The following is an 18,776-nucleotide window of genomic DNA, read 5'->3' as shown; positions in this document are numbered from 1 at the left end:
TTATTGCACGGAAACCAAGTGGGGGATGGACCCGATGTTACGACTGAGGGACAGACTGACGGGGGCAACTCTTAATGCCCCCTCCAGACTTCGTCTGCGGGGGCATAAAAAGACTAATAGCTCAACCCCGGCCGAACAAGCCATCCACTGGTCCTTACAACCTAACTTCTTAATTTGTTTTGTTACCCATTGTTTCAGGCTTGAAACCGCTATCTGAGCGGTACATGTAGTAACAAATCACGGAACGCATCATTCGCATCAATGAACCAACGAAATCATCAGGCATTGAAAGTGCGGATTGATGCATCGGCAAGCTCATGAATAATTTGTATCAAGCAATGAAAGTCAGGTTCCATAAGGCCTCGTCGTTCGATCTTGTGTTCACCCGAGTTTCGCAAGCTCTCTTTGACCATTTGTCTTGTTTCAGCCACTACTTGACGAAGGATGAAGCCATGTAACAAGGCCATGTCAAAAGGCTGAATCATGATTTGAACATGTTAGCATTCCATTTACATGAGAGTAAAAGTCTCAAATCACAGACATGTTAAACTTAGAATAAAGGGGCGTTTTAAGGCACGTTTTTTGAAGAATCAAGTACGGAAATGGTCAAGTACGTAAGTGAATCATGATCATTGTGTTGGCATCCAGTACAATCACTGTTATTCATTCAAGCTATCACAGAAGCAATGCTAGTCAGTTTGTGATTCTAGGGTTCTTTGGGTGTGTTTAAGCTTCCATTGCGTAGACAGAATCAGTGTTTCCAAACGTTGTTTCAGATCGCCGATCGTAAACGTTGTTCAGAAAGTGCTTTTTTTTTTAAATCACGATCCTGCAGCTGGCTCGCATCGCAGGCTCCGTTGACCAGGAAGGGGAGGTCAAATCAGGCGCACTTTTTTTTAGGAAGTTGTTTTGATGATATATTATAAAAGAAAAGACAGATAAACAATAATTCTTAAGTAATCAAAAGGTCAATGTCCTATGACGATAATAAACATGTGCACCGTGATTCACTGCATGCGTAACCAGCCTGGTGAGTTCGAGAGGCCTGGAGCAAGTCGGTCTGTGAGTTTGGAGGTTAGAACCATGCGGCCTTATTTGCACCTGAAACATGACGTCATTTAAACACGTTTACGATCGCGGTCCTGTTTATACTTCCCCAGAATGCCTGATTCTGGTCAAAAGACGTTTACAAACGTACCTGTCTGTGAATTTATGATCAGCGTTCTGAAACATCGTTCAAATGAAAGTAAGCATGGATGCAACCGTGTTTGCACTAATCACGTATGGAAACGCTGATTCTGGCCTGAAAAGTGGAAGCATACCGGTAAACACAGCCTTTAATGCATAACATTTCTGTACACAATAGCACTGATGCAAAGTACACAGACGTACTTGTCCTTCATATCTATGAATAATTCTCTTGCAATTCTGAAGCACCTGTAAGAGGTATGCTTGGTGCATCGATCTGGGAATACTAGTGGGTTGCGTGGTTAACAGTGCACACAAATTCATCTCGATAGTACATCTATATTCTTCACGAACCTTGATGTACTTTTGAGAGTTTGTTCCTAATCATCACATCCCATCCACTAAAAATAGCGCTGTAAACCACACATGCTACGTTTGACAAATACATTGGAAATACCTATAAAAAATGAACAACCACAAGCATATTATACAACAAATGTCTATTTGTGAGTACTCTTTCCTGATTGGCTTTAAACGCTTTCACACAAATGAAAGAGATACTTTGCCCAACCAGATGATCTTACATCGTAAAACAAAAACTGCACGTCAAATTCTATAATATTTGGCTTGCATGACTTGCGTCATATAATAAAATTTTACAACATTAAAGCGTTGCCCAAGTCTAGACCAGCAATAATCCGAAAGGTGTAACTACAGGACAAGAATCAAGAAATGTCTACAAATTATGTGAAATTCTCGATTCCAATTCAATTCCATTCATTTGCTTGTTTTATGCAAATGAAAGAGATACTTTGCCCAACCTGATGTTCTTACATCATAAAACCAGAACTGCATGTCAAATTCTATAATATTTGGCTTGCGTGACTTGCGTCATATAATAAAATTTTACAACATTAAAGCGTTGCCCAAGTCTAGACCAGCAATAATCCGAAAGGTGTAACTACAGGACAAGAATCAAGAAATGTCTACAAATTATGTGAAATTCTTGATTCCAATTCAGTTCCATTCATTTGCTTGTTTTATTCAAAATCAAAAACAAATTTTACAAAAATACAAGGTATACAAAAAAGCAAAAGCTACATGTAATAGAATGCGGAGAGAGTTGAGAAGTACAAAGGCTTATGAAATGCTGCGACCAAAGGTTTGGCTTTCATCTACAAGAGGACTGGAAGGGGGCAACTGACCCCCCCCCCCCCATGATATTTCAGGTACTTGGTGGTACAAAAAAGGGGAAGATGACAAAAGAAAGGCAGCAGGAAAATATATACATGTAATAAAGAGAAGGCTGGGCCCCTAAAAAATGTAATGAAAATCAGTGTACAATTGCACATTAAAAGTGGCCTAAAACTCACATCAATACTTAATTGTTGGGAAAAAAGTATTAAAGGTCAAGTCCACCCCAGAAAATTATTTATTTGAATCGATAGAGAAAAATCAAACAAACATAACGCTACAAATTTCATAGAAATCGGATGTAAAATAAGAAAGTTATGACATTTTTAGTTTCACTTATTTTTCACAAGACAGTTAAATGCACAACTCAGCGAGAGAGAGTCGATGATGTCCATCACTTACTATTTCTTTTGTTTTTTATTGTTTGAATAATTTACAATATTTCAATTTTTACAGATTTGACAGTAAGGACCAACTTAACCATGAACTGTTAAAGGTCAAGTCCACCTCAGAAAAATGTTGATTTGAATCCATAGAGAAAAATCAGACAAGCACAATGCTGAAGATTTCATCAAAATCGGATGTAAAATAAGAAAGTTTTGACATTTCAAAGTTTCGCTTATTTTTAACAAAATAGTTATATGAACGAGCCAGTTACATCCAAATGAGAGAGTTGATGATGTCACTCACTATTTCTTTTGTTTTTATTATTTGAATTGTACAATATTTCAATTTTTACGAATTTGAAGATTGGGACCTCCTTGCCTGAAGCACAAAATGTTAAAATAATTGAATTCCACGTGTTCAGGGAGGAATGAAACTTCATTTCACATGACAATGACGATAAAATCAAAATATTTCATATTTCAAACAATAAAAAACAAAAGAAATAGTGAGTGAATGACATCATCGACTCTCTCATTTGGATGTAGCTGGCTCGTTCATATAACTGTTTTTGTGAAATGAAGCGAAACTTTGAAATGTCATAACTTTCTTATTTTACATCCGATTTTGATGAAATTTTCAGTGTTACGCTTGTTGAATTTTTCTCTTTTTATTCAAATCAAGTTTTTGTTGGGGTGGACTTGTCCTTTAAATAATGGTAATTCCACATGCTCAGGGAGAAATAAAACTTTGTTTCACTTGACAAGGAGAAAATTAGAACATTTCATATAATAAAATACAAAAGAAATAGTGAGTGGGTGACGTCATCAGTTTGCCAATTTGCATACCAACCAGGATGTACATATGACTGTTTTGTGAAATTAAGCAAAACTTCAAAATATCATAACTTTATTTTACATCCGATTTTGATGAAATTTTCAGTGTTTTGCTTGTTGGATTTTTCTCCTTTTTTCAAAATCAACTCATTGTCGGGTGGACTTGTCCTTTAAGCTATATTTAATTTTGGCTTTTTCAAACTTTACTTTTGAATTCATGATTTTTTGCATTGAATTTAATGTTAAATGAACAATGAAAATGGAACATGATCAATATGGTCTCATGCTAAAGCCATAATAAAACATACATACATAGGTCTATATGATACTCTGCATTTACATCAATTTTCTCACATTGCTACTTTATAAGCAAGCTCCAGTTTCCAATAGAGCAAATCAAATTTCACACCTACCAGCAGTAGAAATGTCACAATGACCAAGCATTTGTCAAAATTATTTCCAGGACATTGGCTTCACACAAGTGCATCTGAAAGTTAAAGGGAAGGTTACCCTAGGTGGTTTCAGAAAGTCTCGAAGTTTGTCAGTTCCAGGTACTTTCTGATCGGAAAATTTAACCTCGATCAGAAAATATCAGGTAATATTGGCAATGTGATAGCAAATTACGCGTAATCTCCCCGAAAGAAAATACCCACTAAATATTAGGTACTTGTCAAAATTACGAGAACTTTCGCTGGGATTTTTCCAAGATCGCAGGTATTTGGCAATGTGAAAGCAATGTACGGGAACTTTTAGCCCAACGTGTAGTTGGGCGCAGCCTTGCCTGCTTATCAGACCTTACTGCGCATGCTCATATCTTCAGGAACTTATCCGGAAGGATATGTTTCGGGGCGGTGTGAATGCAGAAATAATTAATGGGTATTTTTTAGCCTAAAAAAGTTCTTGTAATTTAACGGAGATTCTTACGGTCGAGGCAGTTTGAAACCACCTACTGACACCGTTCTCACTACCTTCCTAAAACGAATTTAGTGGAAACTACTTTGACATGTAAAGAGAATGGTTGAAGCAGTTTTGGAAGCGATCTTCCAAACTTGTCCATAAAACTGTCTCGCGATGTTTAAACTTTGACCACAATACCCCACATTTATCACTATTCAGATCATCATTTGTCACCAAAGTTTTCAGTTTTTTTTTTTTTGGGGGGGGCGAAATCACCCCAAGCCCTTGGTAATGTCTGCCCTGTCACCCCACCCCCCCCCACCTATAGATATTTAACTGATGTTGTTTAGATGTTTGACGAAGATTATTTGATACAGGGGTAGGGTATACATAAATCAATATGTATTTGAGTGGTACTAATTCGAGACAATAAAGGATCAAGCCGGATTTGTCTTAGACATAATTAATCTCTGTTGTGGTTAGGTTTCACTCAACTTGATGGAATTAAGTACAGTCCTACAACATGTGTGGGAAGGGTGTGTGGGGGTGATGAAAGATCCATTCTAGGTAAGTATATAATAATGTGTGCGTCATATTTTATGAAATAAACACCTTTGTACTTAAATTGCAAATCTACCCTTTTTTACTCCTACTTTACCTTATAAATATGTCACAAAAAAGTTGATCACCATGAAATTATTTGTTTGAGACTTAATGCACAAGTAAATTTTCAAACATTAATTGGTCCATGGGTATCCTACCATGTACCTATATATTGTTATACAAGAAACAAGAAATAAAAATAGTGTAAAATCTTGTTAAACTGTTCCATATCAACTGATCCAATAATATCCTATCATATACTGTTAATTGCACAGAATAAACCTTTTTTTTTTAATCTCAACTTCATTCATCAATATTATAAAGAGCCTTCTGGCAAGGTAAATGATGAAACTCTTGTAAGCTAGTACATGTACATGATTGATTACTTCTCACAGGAAAACTGATCCCCTATCAATTATCCTCAAACTTAAAAGTAATATGTTTTCAGTTAATGATTAAGGTACATATTTCTGCCGACGCCACTAGTCAAGGTGTTGAAGTGCCACTTGGTCTAAGCATACTCATTGCTATTGTGAACAGTAGGAGGCACCAGCCCGAGTTTCCTCCATCTTGAGATCTTAGCCCGACTGGCCCTCTTCGCGATTGATCTCGAGATTCAAGAAACCCCGTCTCCACCATCGCAAGAAGAGTGATTCCTGCTCAAGCGAGGCATCGATGGTCTGACGCCATGAATAAATGACGCCATAAATAAACAAGTGAGTTTGCACATGCGAATTAGCGGGATAATTTGTAAATAGCGTGCTATTTTCCAAAAAATCAAAAGTTGACTTGGGATTGCAATCTTGAGATTAATCCAGTGAACTGGCGCAATAATTGACTCTCCATTACAAATAATCTAGAGATTGTTCAGATCGGGATAATTTGCCAGATCAGAAATGGCACGCTAATTTGAAAACTCAGGCTGGTGCAGACGGCCCTTATCATTCCTATCATGGCATGACATGCATGTATGTCGAGATCCTGAATATGTAGGTCTCAGTTCATTCACTCTGACTCCACAACAAATTGTTCCTTTAAAGCGACGGTGTCCTTTCAAAAGTTCAAATCCAAGTCTACGATAATCCATTCTCAATACTAGGTAATAGGAAATGGATTCAGCCCTACATCAACCAATACAAAGCAGAAACCCAGATCTTAGATTTTTATTTCTAATCAAAACACCCAGAAATAGCCCAAATTAACAGACCCAGGATGACATTTGGAATTTTTAAGCACTGACGTCATCGAGGAGGTTGGTTGCACGGGAATTGAATAAGAAGATAATATTTTTCTGACGTACACTAACAGCAAGACCCTCCCCATCTGAGAAAGCATTTAACATGACAATAAAAACCACTTCCAAGTGGTCCAAAGAGCAAGGGGACTTTATGTTTCTCAAAGTACACTGACCCGATATACCCTGTTGAGTTTCATATGCGCAAAAAAATGTATAATTCATCGTATGGAAAGTTCATCATTTGTAAGAATTCTTGGGCCTAGGATTTCGGTGATAAATAAATAAAACTAATCAATTTAAGTAAAGAAAAAAATGAAATGCATAATTGCAAAGTGTTTTTTTTTCTCTGTCTCTCTCTCTCTCCCTCTCCAATACTGCAAGCTAATTAGGGCCTACACTATTAGAAATAGGCATTGGCATGGCCATGGCGTTACATCAAAATATATCGCAGCATTCAAATCTGGGTTAGCCCTTTCACCATGACCATATTTTTAGGTTAAGTTGTAATCACTAAGAATAGGCGGCTTGTTATAAAAGGCTGTGTAAATTTGCGGCGTTGCACATATGTTTTGGGTAAATTTTTTACGGGCAGCATGAAAGCCAAAAGTAAAAAAAAAAAATTGTAACTCTTAAATGGAGTATCTGATCTTTAATCAGCTTCAATATTAACTTATTTTTTATGGATCTTTATCACTTGTGTAATTCTTGGTAGCTTTGTACTTTGAAAGAAAGGAGAACTTGACCGACTGTCTAGCTTACACTCCATTTACCCGGCCAATTAATTAATCACGCCAAAAGACATTAAATGATGAAATTTGCTGCTAACCTGTTTGGCGTTCAACATTCAAGGGATAGAGCCTCGTTGATCTGGCGCTGCGCAGCAGCTGCCGGGTCCAAGATCAAGTGGGCAAAACAAATTTTTGGAGAATTTCATTTCTTATGTCTATTTTGAACAATGAAATAAAATGTGGATTTTAAAACTACTCCAAAAGCAGAAAATGTCTCCATGAGCTTTACATTATTAGCTGAATCTATATCGAAACTATAGAAGGTATAAATGAAGAAAAAGTATGCAAAGACTCAAAAGAGTGAGAGAGAGAGCAGAGTCACTAAATATGATCTTACTGTCAAGACTAATATGAAATATAAAAAAATTAATTACACTGCGTGATTGGAGAATACTTTCGCATGTCGAGAGTTTTCAAATCAATATCACAATTCTTTATTGAAAGTAGAGAGTAGCTTTAAAATTCAAAGAATAATAGCAACAGGAAGACGATTGAATACAAGAAATCAGGATGCCTAAACCTCAAGGCACTTCTTAAGGTCTGTATATCCTCTCTAAGAATATGAAACCTTCACTAAGGGCTCTCAGGGAGATTGATGGCTGATTAAGTATTAAAGAATACAATTCATCAATCTCTGGCCTGGATTTGACCATCATCACAAAATTAAAAGACCAGTGGCGAATGAACGGAAATTGATTTGGACAAAAGTCTAGGGAGGTGGAGATATTTTGTCAGATATTATTGCCATATGAAAAAAACATTGCTAGAAATTGGTTTCTATTTTAAGAATATAGTAACCGTATTTACCAATGGTTAATGGAATCTCTCAGCACAGAAATTAGCAGAGAATATATTCATATAAAGCATGTGTAAAAAAGAATGCATGTTTGCTTCGAATTGTTACATAAATCAAAGTAAATGAAAATAAAGGGGTTATGTTTTTGGTATAAGAAAAACTGTATAATAATCAGAGGACACATTAGACATATGACAGATAAATTGCTCTTTTTATTCATCATTTTGATGGATCCCTTTAAAATTAGCAGGCAAAATCACCACACATGGACTTGCTGTATTGTGCACATTCAATAAACATCTCATTATGTAAGCATATTGTAATATGTCATTCCTGACAGCTCCCTTTAACTTCAAACAAAATTAGATATCAAGATTAATTAACTTACCATGTTTTCTTGTGGTAGCCAAGACGATGGCGACGATAACGACTGTGAGTAAGAGAAGAAGACATACGACGAGAAGTATCCTTTCTAACGTGCTCCTTTCCCACCAAAGTTTGACGCTCACCGACTGCCCCTTCCATTTGGTCTCGTTTACCCCTCTCCCTTTAAGATGCTTGAAGCGGACCTCGGGAGGGGCATTTGAAGCTACCTCCATTTTTCCTGATGGATTGTGAGTGGTGGAAGAATTGTTGGTAGCGTTCGCCGCCGACCCGTTGTTGGCTGTGTGCGTCTGTGACGACGGATCTTCCTCAAAGACATCGTCCCCACCGCTGAGCGATGAGCGCTCATACTTCACCATCTGTACAGGGCAGGAAAGGGGAGATACAAAGGAGACGATACATTGTTTAGCGGGGATCCAAGCAGCTCGAGCTCTTGACACCAATCAAGATTTTAATGATCTCTACCTGGTCTCCACATGTGAAAACAACCTAAGGGTCCCTGCATCTTATCGCTTCAACTACAGGGTCATGCATTTTGTGGTTGTAATCAAACAAACGCGTCGATTCGGTGGAGTAGCGGAGGAGATGGCGGTACTATTTGCAGGATGATTTCCCTCCGGATAGCTTGTTAGACGGGGTTTCCCCCCTGGGAGAAATGGATCAATCCAGTAAAGTGATGTTAAATACGCTAGTGAAGTGCTGGAGTAAATGCAAACCAAGGGAAGCTAGAGAGTACGGAGCCTGGTATCATAACAAACTAGGCAAGAGATGTCAAGTACCTATCATCCTTTCTCTTTCGACTCTCACCATGTCTCTCTCTTCCTCTCCCCATCTGTCTCCCCCTCTACTCTTCTTTTACATATTTCTCTTCTTCCTCTGTTCTATTATCTTCCTTTCTATTCTGTTCTCTACTCTCTTTTTCTAGCATCTGATTTACCTTTATTCTTTTCTCCCCCCCCCCCCTCCATCCTCCTCTTTTCTCTTCTCTCTCCCCACCTTCTACAGAGGAATACAATTCATTAGGTTCAGATCTTTTGTAAAATGCATTTTTTGCACACGCACTCACATGACCTTCCCTATCCAGATGTATACAATTTGGGGAAAATGATTAGATTTCAGTGAACTTATTTCATCTTATTCCAGTTTCAACCCTCATCAAATTCATATATTCCACATCAATGATTTGTATTACATGCCTATAGATCTGTAAATATTATTTGGCTTTTTTTGCATAAAACAACAATTCAGACACAATAGACACATGTAATTACTCTTACAGGGGCTTATATCATACAAGCTCTGATTTTCAGTTGGTCCTCCCTCCTTTACAATTTATATTTTATTTGAATAAATACATGGATCTATTGCAATAATAGGACAATCTTATATGTACTTCAAATGTGACTATATGTTACTATTTCAACTGTATAATAATGACAAATTGAATGTGGAAATTCAAACAACTGAATTTAATTGAATTTAACTGCTAATACCTCAGGTATTAACAAAAATGAAGAGAGTTGAGGGATGAAAGCTATAATCAATGCACATTGCTTTGTTTCATACACCTCCCTCTGATTTTGTGTTCTTCGCCTAAGAGCATTGCTGCTGATTTGAGAGTGTTTTACGGCTGATCTCACCAACCCATTTGATTACATCTTGAAAGGGTGAACACAGAACTGACAAAGTGTCAGGTCCACTATATGCTTTTCACACTATACTTTTTTTCCTCAGGTAGGGCAAGGGGGTTTCACACTAGTGCACTTGGGCTATCACGGTAAATAAGGAGGGTTAGCCAGCTTATTGCAGTGCTAGGAGATGCAGTGTGAAACGAAACCGGGCTAAAGAAAAGTGGGGCTAAGCATTAGCAAATTGCAGAAGGCGAAATTGCATATTAATCATACGCTGTGTGGCAAAATTATCAATATTCATAAGCTTTGCAATACTCCAGGGTTAAAGTGTTAACCCCAGCTAAGAAAATTGTATGGGATTAAGAAAGACAGTGTGAAACCAAAAAAATGTAGTATGGGTTTAAAGATAGTCCGGGTTTAAAGATAATCTGGGGTTAAAGGACAAGCCCACCCCAATAAAAACTTGATTTGAATAAAAAGAGAAAAATTCAACAAGCATAACACTGAAAATTTCATCAAAATCGGATATGAAATAAGAAAGTTATGGCATTTTAAACTTTCGCTTATTTTCAACAAAATAGTTATATGAACGAGCCAGTTACATCCAAATGAGAGAGTTGATGACATCACTCACTCCCTATTTCTTTTGTATTTTATTATATGAAATATGAAATATTGTTATTTTCTCGTCATTGTCATGTGAAATGAAGTTTCATTCCTCCCTGAACACGTGAAATTACATTATTTTAACATTTTGTGCTTCAGGCAAGGAGGTCCTAATCGTCAAATTCGTAAAAATTGAAATATTGTATAATTCAAACAATAAAAAACAAAAGAAATAGTGAGTGACATCATCAACACTCTCATTTGGATGTAACTGGCTCGTTCATATAACTATTTTGTTGAAAATGAGCGAAACTTTGAAATGCCATAACTTTCTTATTTTTCATCCGATTTTGATGAAATTTTCAGCATTGTGCTTGTCTGATTTTTCTCTATTGATTCAAATCAACATTTTGCTGAGGTGGACTTGTCCTTTAAGGATGGGGTTAAGGAAATGCAGTGTGGAAAGCATATAGCTAATATTGTTACTTCGGTTTCACGTGGAGTCGGTGTATTATATAAGGTCAGATGGTTTATTCCTCGCCAAACATTATTTACTATATATAATTCTATCATACTGCCTTATATTTCATATTGTAATGTTGTATGGGCTTGTCAAAAAACAAAAATCACCTCTTTATTTCTTCTTCAGAAAAAAGCTATTCGTATTTGTACAAACTCAGACTATCGAGCTCATTCAAACCCATTGTTCCACAAACTTAGAACCCTAACCACACATGACATTCATTACCTTCAAATTGCTCTTTTCATGTACAGATTCCAAATCCGCGAACTTCCTGACAACCTTTTAAAAATGTTCCGTTTCAATACATCTATTCATAATTACCCAACCCGAACCTCCACAAATATTCATTTAGAAAACCCAAGAACAGCTCTTGCCCATAGATCTATTCGACATACTGGCCCCGACATTTGGAATTCCCTTTCTATTTATATTCGTTCATGCCCAACAAAAAATTCCTTCAAGAGGCAAGTTAAACATTTCCTTATTTCAAAATATGAAACGCAAGGTTGATAATAATGTCATGTATGTTTATTACCACTGCATGGTTACATAATGTACCACCACACATATGAAATTCATTTTATTTACTATTGTTTATATTTATTATGCAAACAAAATAACTCACGCACGAGTCTTCTTTATCAAACATGTCTTGTTATATATTGTTAAAAATTCTCCTCAAATTTTATCTCTTTCTATTCAGTTCTTTCTTTCCCACTCTGTTCTTTTCACCCCTCACTCTATCTCTCTTGCTCTTCTTTTTACTCTTTGTTGATGTTCGCATCATTGAATATATTATTTTAGCCAATGTATAATTATGTATCTTTGTATTCTTTTTTCTCAATGGAACATCATTTTCAAGCTCTTAGAGCTTAAGATGCTCCATTCATGTATATATATAAAATGATTATACTAATATGAACATAATGTAATGTTTAAAATGATGTATGTATATGAATAAAATCAATCAATCAATCAATATTAGTGGAGTGTTATTTATGAGTGACAGACAGTTGAACCTGAGCAGGTAGTTTTCATAAACTTGTGGGCCGTTTCATAAAGCTGTTCGTAAGTTAAGAGCGACTTTAAGAACGACTTGTGATCCTTTCTTTCGCGCAAAACCATCGCCAATGAATAAACTATTTACCCAAAGAAAGGATCACCAGTCGTTCTTAAAGTCATTCTTATCTTACGAACAGCTTTATGAAACACCCACCAGGGGTGTGAGTGGTCACAATAAAAAGATCTGAAAAAAGATGAAAGGTGTTGAAAAAGTCTGAAATAGAAAGTATTTGCATGTAAAAATTAAAAAACAGAGGCCTTAGTCTGTGTGATATTGTGTACATGTATGTTTCAAATCTGAAAGGATATAGTAGAAAATTTGTAAATGCTGACAAGCAAAAGACCAAAATGATCAAGTAGAATATACAAAGAGGTTTTTTCTTTCTTTTTTGTATAGTTTATTAATTGAAAAAACCTGGTGCTCAGTTGTTCTTGTATTTGAAAATTAGAAAACAATTGGTAGATTTCATACATTCAAAATTTCTGGGCATGGAAGGATGTCCCGTAAAAGCTGCGTTTCCAAAACAGCGGCAACTATGAATGAATCAGGGTTAAAGATACTCAATCACAGCGTGTCGCATGCTAGTAACTAGCATGCAACTAGCAGGGCGCTTGCTTAATAAGCAAGTGCATGCTAGCGAACAGTCCCTGCTCACAAAAAAATCGCTTAACTATAACTCTAGACGTATATTACACGCTTATTAAGCTAGCCGCATGCGAGTTACTAGCATGCCACAAGCTTGTCGCACGCTTGCCGCAAGCTTGAAAATTTATGTGGGGGATATACACAATAGAGGGCCAGCTAAGAATAAACTTGTTGCTGGATTCGGTATAAGCACACCAATGTTAATGAAAAAGAAGTAAAGGACTTTTAAGGGCATTCAATTTATGATACACAGGTTCTATAAATGGCACTAATCTAAATTCTAATAAAACAAGCAACAATTGAGAGAGATACGCTGTACATGTACCCATCATTGGACTTGTGCAGATGTACACTGTAACGCATCTCTCGTCACATTACAATTATAACATACGCTGATATCTTGCATACTTACAATTTGTAGGTTGATTTCTTCCTCACTCAATAGAGAACAAGAAAATAATCAAGCTTTTCACTCCAAAGCCTTCTCCTCAAACGAATTGACAGAAATAAGGCACAACCACCTACGAAATTCCAAATTATTTTTAAACAGTTGGAGCAATATGGCCTGCAATGTTGAGATGCTTGATGAACAGGGAGCGACTAATACACTCAAGAAAGTATCAGCAAGATTGCAGGACATGCAGATGTAGCTGTTCCTTAGAGAGATACACAAATCCCCTTTCAAGTGAACTTTAATCGTAATCCAGCAAGGCTTAGAGTTAAGGAATTCGCGTGGGTCGAAATGGTTGCCATGGCGATTCCTCTCTTCCACTCAATGAATAAGTCTAAAGGTGGTTCTATTTGTCTCTGTCTGTTAACACTTGTTTAGGGAATAGATCTCTGTCTAAGATGGCATGATCAAATGCACATTACACCCACCCAAGTCTTTTCATCCGTGTATTGATTTTGCGATAAAAACAAATCAAGGCCCCATCTCACAAAGAGTTGCGATAGATATAAATGGTGAATGAGCTTATAGATCTTAACAACATAAGGTAAATTGCAATTCGAGTTCGATTTTAATCAATCACAGCTCTTTGAAAGAAGTGGCCGAGATTTTATTTCCAGGGTCCCATAACATAAAGGTTAGCGGTAATTCTTACATTTGATTGCACATTGTAGTCAATGCAATTAATCGGAGAAAAAATGTTCTACGATCATTGCTAAGCTTTTGTTATGTGCCACTGGTCTGTTAATAAGTTAATTATGTTCAATTCTAGTAATTCCTTGGTTTATTCATCGCCGATGCACAACCTCAATTAAACTGATATAGCTGTTTAAAATGTAAAACACCAAGTGCCCTATTACATAAATCGCTGAGTGAAATTACACACTAAAAGCCTTGGTACAATTCCTGTACAAGTGACATGCTCTAGACAATACAATACTATCAAAATAATTGATTTCAAGATTTTGACTTATATTTGGGAGCAATCTCTGACCAGTTCATACATTCAAGGTGTTTTCTTGATAAGCATTGGCTCTTGAAATCGTTTTTTTATTCCTAGAAACAAAATATGAAATTTGCAAAGTGCAACAAGATGAATTTAAGAGAAAAACATAAAATGTAAGACTACCCCTGGATAAAATGTGCCCTATAGTGTTTAGTTCAAATATTTATACATTTTCAGGAAGGAAAAAAACTCATTGATGCTTCACGCACATAAGGTGGTTTCAGACCGCCTCGAAGTTCGCCAGTTCCAGGTATTCTCTGATCGGGAAATCTACCCCGATCAGAAAATACCAGGTATTTTGGTAATGTGAAAGCAAACTACGCGTAATTTCCCCGAAAGAAAATACCCGCTAAATAGTAGGTACTTGGCGAAATTACGAGAACTTTCGTGGGGATTTTTCCAAGATCGCAGGTATTTAGGCGATGTGAAAGCAAATTACGGGAACTTTTATCCCAGCGTGTCGTTGGGCGCGGCGGCGTGGGTGGCTGCTGGGCAAGTGAGTTTGAATCTCCCGCCTTGCCTGCTTATCAGACCACACTGCGCATGCTCGTAACTTCGGGAACTTATCCCGAAGGATGTGTTTCGGGGCGGTGTGAATGCAGGAATAATTAACGGGTATTTTTTAGCCTTAAAAAGTTCTCGTAATTTAACGGGGATTCTTGTGATCAAGGCGGTTTGAAACCGCCTATTCATGATATCTTTGTACTGTGGGCCTGACAGTTCAAAGAGGAAGAGAAACAACTTCTTACCTTGATTACTGAAAACAAACTTCCTCTTCTTATCTCTTTTTTCCTGCGATCATCAACATTGAATGAGCAAGCAACAAGAGGATAAGCCAACACAAAGACTCTCAGTCTGAGTATGTTAAAACATACTCTTTTAAAAGAAAGATTTGACATTGGGCTGCTTGATCCTCCAAAACATGGAAAAACCCAACACAAGGATCTTTGTATAAAAAGCATACCCTTATTTTTTTTTTTTTCTGGAAAAAGATAATGTTACATTGAAACTTCTGTCAGTGATATTCAGAGGCTAAGTTGCTCTCAGCCAATTTGCTTCAAGAAATGATTCTCCATCAACAAGGAAATCAAGCAGAAACAAAATCTTCTATAAAAGATCTCTTTTCGACCCTGTTCTCATTGATTATACATTCTAAAACTAGTTACTGGAAACCGGTTCAGAAAACCAGTTTGGAAGATCATTTTGCTAGTTTTTTCACCAAAAATCACCCCAAAATGATTTTCGAAACCACTTCACGTAAAGCGTTTTGGTTGCTACAGGAATGCCCACACTAAGGTCATGTTTCGTGCAAAATGTGTAACCCCAGCGTAGATATTCTACACACAATGTGTGGAGTAGAGCACACGACATGTGTGAATATCACTTCCAGAAGGAAGGTTGAGTCCAATCTAGTGCTTAAACCTGTAAACGAGGCAAAACGATCTCGAAACTACATCGCGAGGTGGTTTCCAGAACCGGTTTGGAAGATAGTTTCCCACACCGCTTTGAATGTTCTCATTACACTTTATTTCCACTAAACTAGTTTTTGGACTGTAATGAGAACTGGGTCCAAGAAAACGTACCTTGACTTTTTTTGAAGAAAAAGATTTTATATCAGATAGTATTTCGATGTTCATATATGATATCCAATTCTTTTGGTCAGTACAACAGCATGCAGCAAGTGTAAATCACTAACACATCAACATGGCCTCCTGCACAAAAACATGACTCCACTTCTTGCGACAGAGATTTGATTTCAAAAATAATTACCAGCATCTACGTGAACATCTAAATCCTTGGTGTCATAAAGCAGGTTGTACTTCGGTCTCAAGAAAACAACAGTTTATTCAAGAGGAAAATTTTGTGAACCGCCCACTGACCTTGCAAAATACATGCAGGAGCTATTCGGGGTTTTTTTCTTGCCAAGACCTTTATTTGGAACAGTCTCTTTACTCAAAAACTTCCTCAATCTTTTCCTGGTTGAAACGATTTCAGCTGGTAATCGTTGGCAGGGGCTGCGGAAGCGAGGGGGGGGGGCTGGGCGGTTTCAGCCCCCCCACTTTTTTCAAAAACCGTGTAGAAAAAAGTAAAAATTACCGTAGAATTGTGATTTTATGCATGGTCAGCCCCCCCCCCCACTTTGAAAACAGTTCCGCGGCCCCTGGTTGGTTAGTTCATACAATGATTCCGACCATGGTTGTTGAGTTGTTCAACGTGTACCAAGGACTCATGTCATGTACCCACAAATCATTCCCATGTCTGACCATTGATACAGATTTTATGTTTCTTGAAATGTATGCTGAACTTCAAAGGTCAGAATATGCATTCTAAAATGTGTAAGATATCATATACATCATGTACAATGTTGTATCCTTTAAGATTTTTTTTTCTGAAATAAAAATAAGGTCTATGATTGGCTTTTTTATAATAAAGGATAGTTTAGGGGGAAAGACTTAAAACATGACATTAATTGCATGAACATCCATAATGGTAAAAATGTTGAACAATGAAGTCATCTCGAGAGGGAAAATATACAGAGACATAGAACTCTCCACCCCCCCCCCCCCCCCCCCCCGGACCAAAAGTTATAGCTCTTTTTTTAACCGAAGATGCTCTATATACCAAAGCATAAAAAATAAAAATAAGGTCTATGATTGGCTTTTTTATAATAAAGGATAGTTTAGGGGAAAAGACTTAAAACATGACATTAATTGCATGAACATCCATAATGGTAAAAATGTTGAACAATGAAGTCATCTCGAGAGGGAAAATATACAGAGACATAGAACTCTCCACCCCCCCCCCCCCCCCCCCCCCCCGGACCAAAAGTTATAGCTCTTTTTTTAACCGAAGATGCTCTATATACCAAAGCATTATGGGGAAAATGTCCTGTAATATGACATAAAATTACAAAACATTTTATGTAATCAAATTGAAATTTTAGGTACTTTAATATTTCAAAGTAAAAAGATAAAAACTCAAAAATAAAAAAGATAAAAACTCCAAAATAAGATCATTCTCAAGATAAAATTCTATTCTGATCGATCCTCTGTATGGAAAATACTTTAAAAATACAAATACACAAGTCTGATTTCAAGTATTGCTTAATAAACCAATAATAAACTGTAATACGGGACTTACAGAAGTTGTGGTTAAGCATTCTCATACTTAATAATGAAGAAGAAACTATATAAGGGATAATTTGTGGTGAAATTGCCTCAAATCCATATCGAAATAAATCATGAAGGTTTTGTGGTTAAAAAAAGAAATCTTTACAGATAAAAGAAGAAAATCCTTTGGAGTTTTTCAAGTCTTTTGTTATTGTAACACAACCATGATATACATGTATGTATCATTGTAGACTGTAAAGTACTAAATCAATATATTCATGAAAGCGATTTATCTATCAAAGCGAGATGGATAGAGAGGGAAAAAAGAAAAAAATTATTAAATACTCAGAAGGGAGATGAGACGAAAGGTATGGAGGGTGTAGATTGGGTTTTAGTATTAAAATGAGGACAGAACATTTTCCATTCTCCTCCTCCCCCCCCCCACTAACAAAAAAAAGAGAGATTTCAATTTATCTATACTCAAATCATATGATTTTAAACCTAGATCAGTTTAGATAATTGGAGTACAAAAAAATCCACAAAACAATGGAGAACAAAAGACAAAATGTCTTATGTTTTATTTTGATAGTGGACAATATTTGTAAAGAGAGAGAGGGTAGAAAGAGGAAGGTGAATATCAAGAGAGGGGAAGGGGGCAAACAGAGAGATTAAGCAGGTCCATGGATCAGGGGCAGATCCTGGGGAGGTAATTCTGAACATTAGGTGGTTTCAAATCGCCTCGATCACAAGAATCCCCGTTAAATTACGAGAACTTTTTAAGGCTAAAAAATACCTGTTAATTATTCCTGCATTCACACCGCCCCGAAACACATCGTTCGGGATAAGTTCCCGAAGTTACGAGCATGCGCAGTATGGTCTGATAAGCAGGCAAGGCGCGAGATTCAAAATCACTAGCCCAGCAGCCACCCACACCGCCGCGCCCAACATGCTGTGCTAAAAGTTCCCGTAATTTGCTTTCACATTGCCAAAATACCTGCGACCTTGGAAAAATCCCCACGAAAGTTCTCGTAATTTCGCCAAGTACCTACTATTTAGCGGGCATTTTCTTTCGGGGAAATTACGCGTAGTTTGCTTTCACATTACCAAAATACCTGGTATTTTCTGATCGGGGTAAATTTCCCGATCAGAGAATACCTGGAACTGGCGAACTTCGAGGCGGTCTGAAACCACCTATTGTCTTTTCTCGATATTTTATCTTTTCTCAGAGATAAGACGAAATCAGGATTCTGGTGGATGTCATAACTTTTGTCACAATAATTGTCATAAATTTTGTCTCATCTCTTTGGCACGCACTAAAAATACGCCCCTTTAGATGCGTGTAATCCTTAGATATGACAAAAGTTATGACAGGGGGGTAGCCGACATAATTTTGTCATATCTTTTAGTACCAAATATCCCGATACCCTGCTGACTGAA

The 18,776-nt window shown here is 37.0% G+C and overlaps 1 protein-coding gene across 2 annotated transcripts in view; it reads right to left on the bottom strand.

Moving 5' to 3' along the window:
- Positions 1–16,140, bottom strand: part of LOC121427351 (endothelin-converting enzyme homolog) — an 87,025-nt gene extending 70,885 nt beyond the window's left edge. Inside the window, exons 1-2 of one of the 2 annotated variants that reach the window (XM_041623697.1) lie at positions 15,813–16,140; positions 8,312–8,666 (exon numbers count right to left, since the gene is read on the bottom strand). In XM_041623697.1, the coding sequence (XP_041479631.1) occupies positions 8,312–8,666; positions 15,813–15,866 (409 nt within the window). In that variant the 5' untranslated portion in view covers positions 15,867–16,140. Of the gene's footprint in view, positions 1–8,311; positions 8,667–13,187; positions 13,712–15,812 lie in introns of those variants that run through there. The other variant, XM_041623698.1, reaches the window with a different exon arrangement.
- Between the last annotated feature and the right edge of the window lie 2,636 nt (positions 16,141–18,776).

The sequence above is a fragment of the Lytechinus variegatus genome, chromosome 14 (genome assembly GCF_018143015.1).
Source record: "Lytechinus variegatus isolate NC3 chromosome 14, Lvar_3.0, whole genome shotgun sequence".
Classification (NCBI taxonomy): Eukaryota; Metazoa; Echinodermata; class Echinoidea; order Temnopleuroida; family Toxopneustidae; genus Lytechinus; species Lytechinus variegatus.
This window is presented reverse-complemented; position numbering and strand designations above follow the sequence as displayed.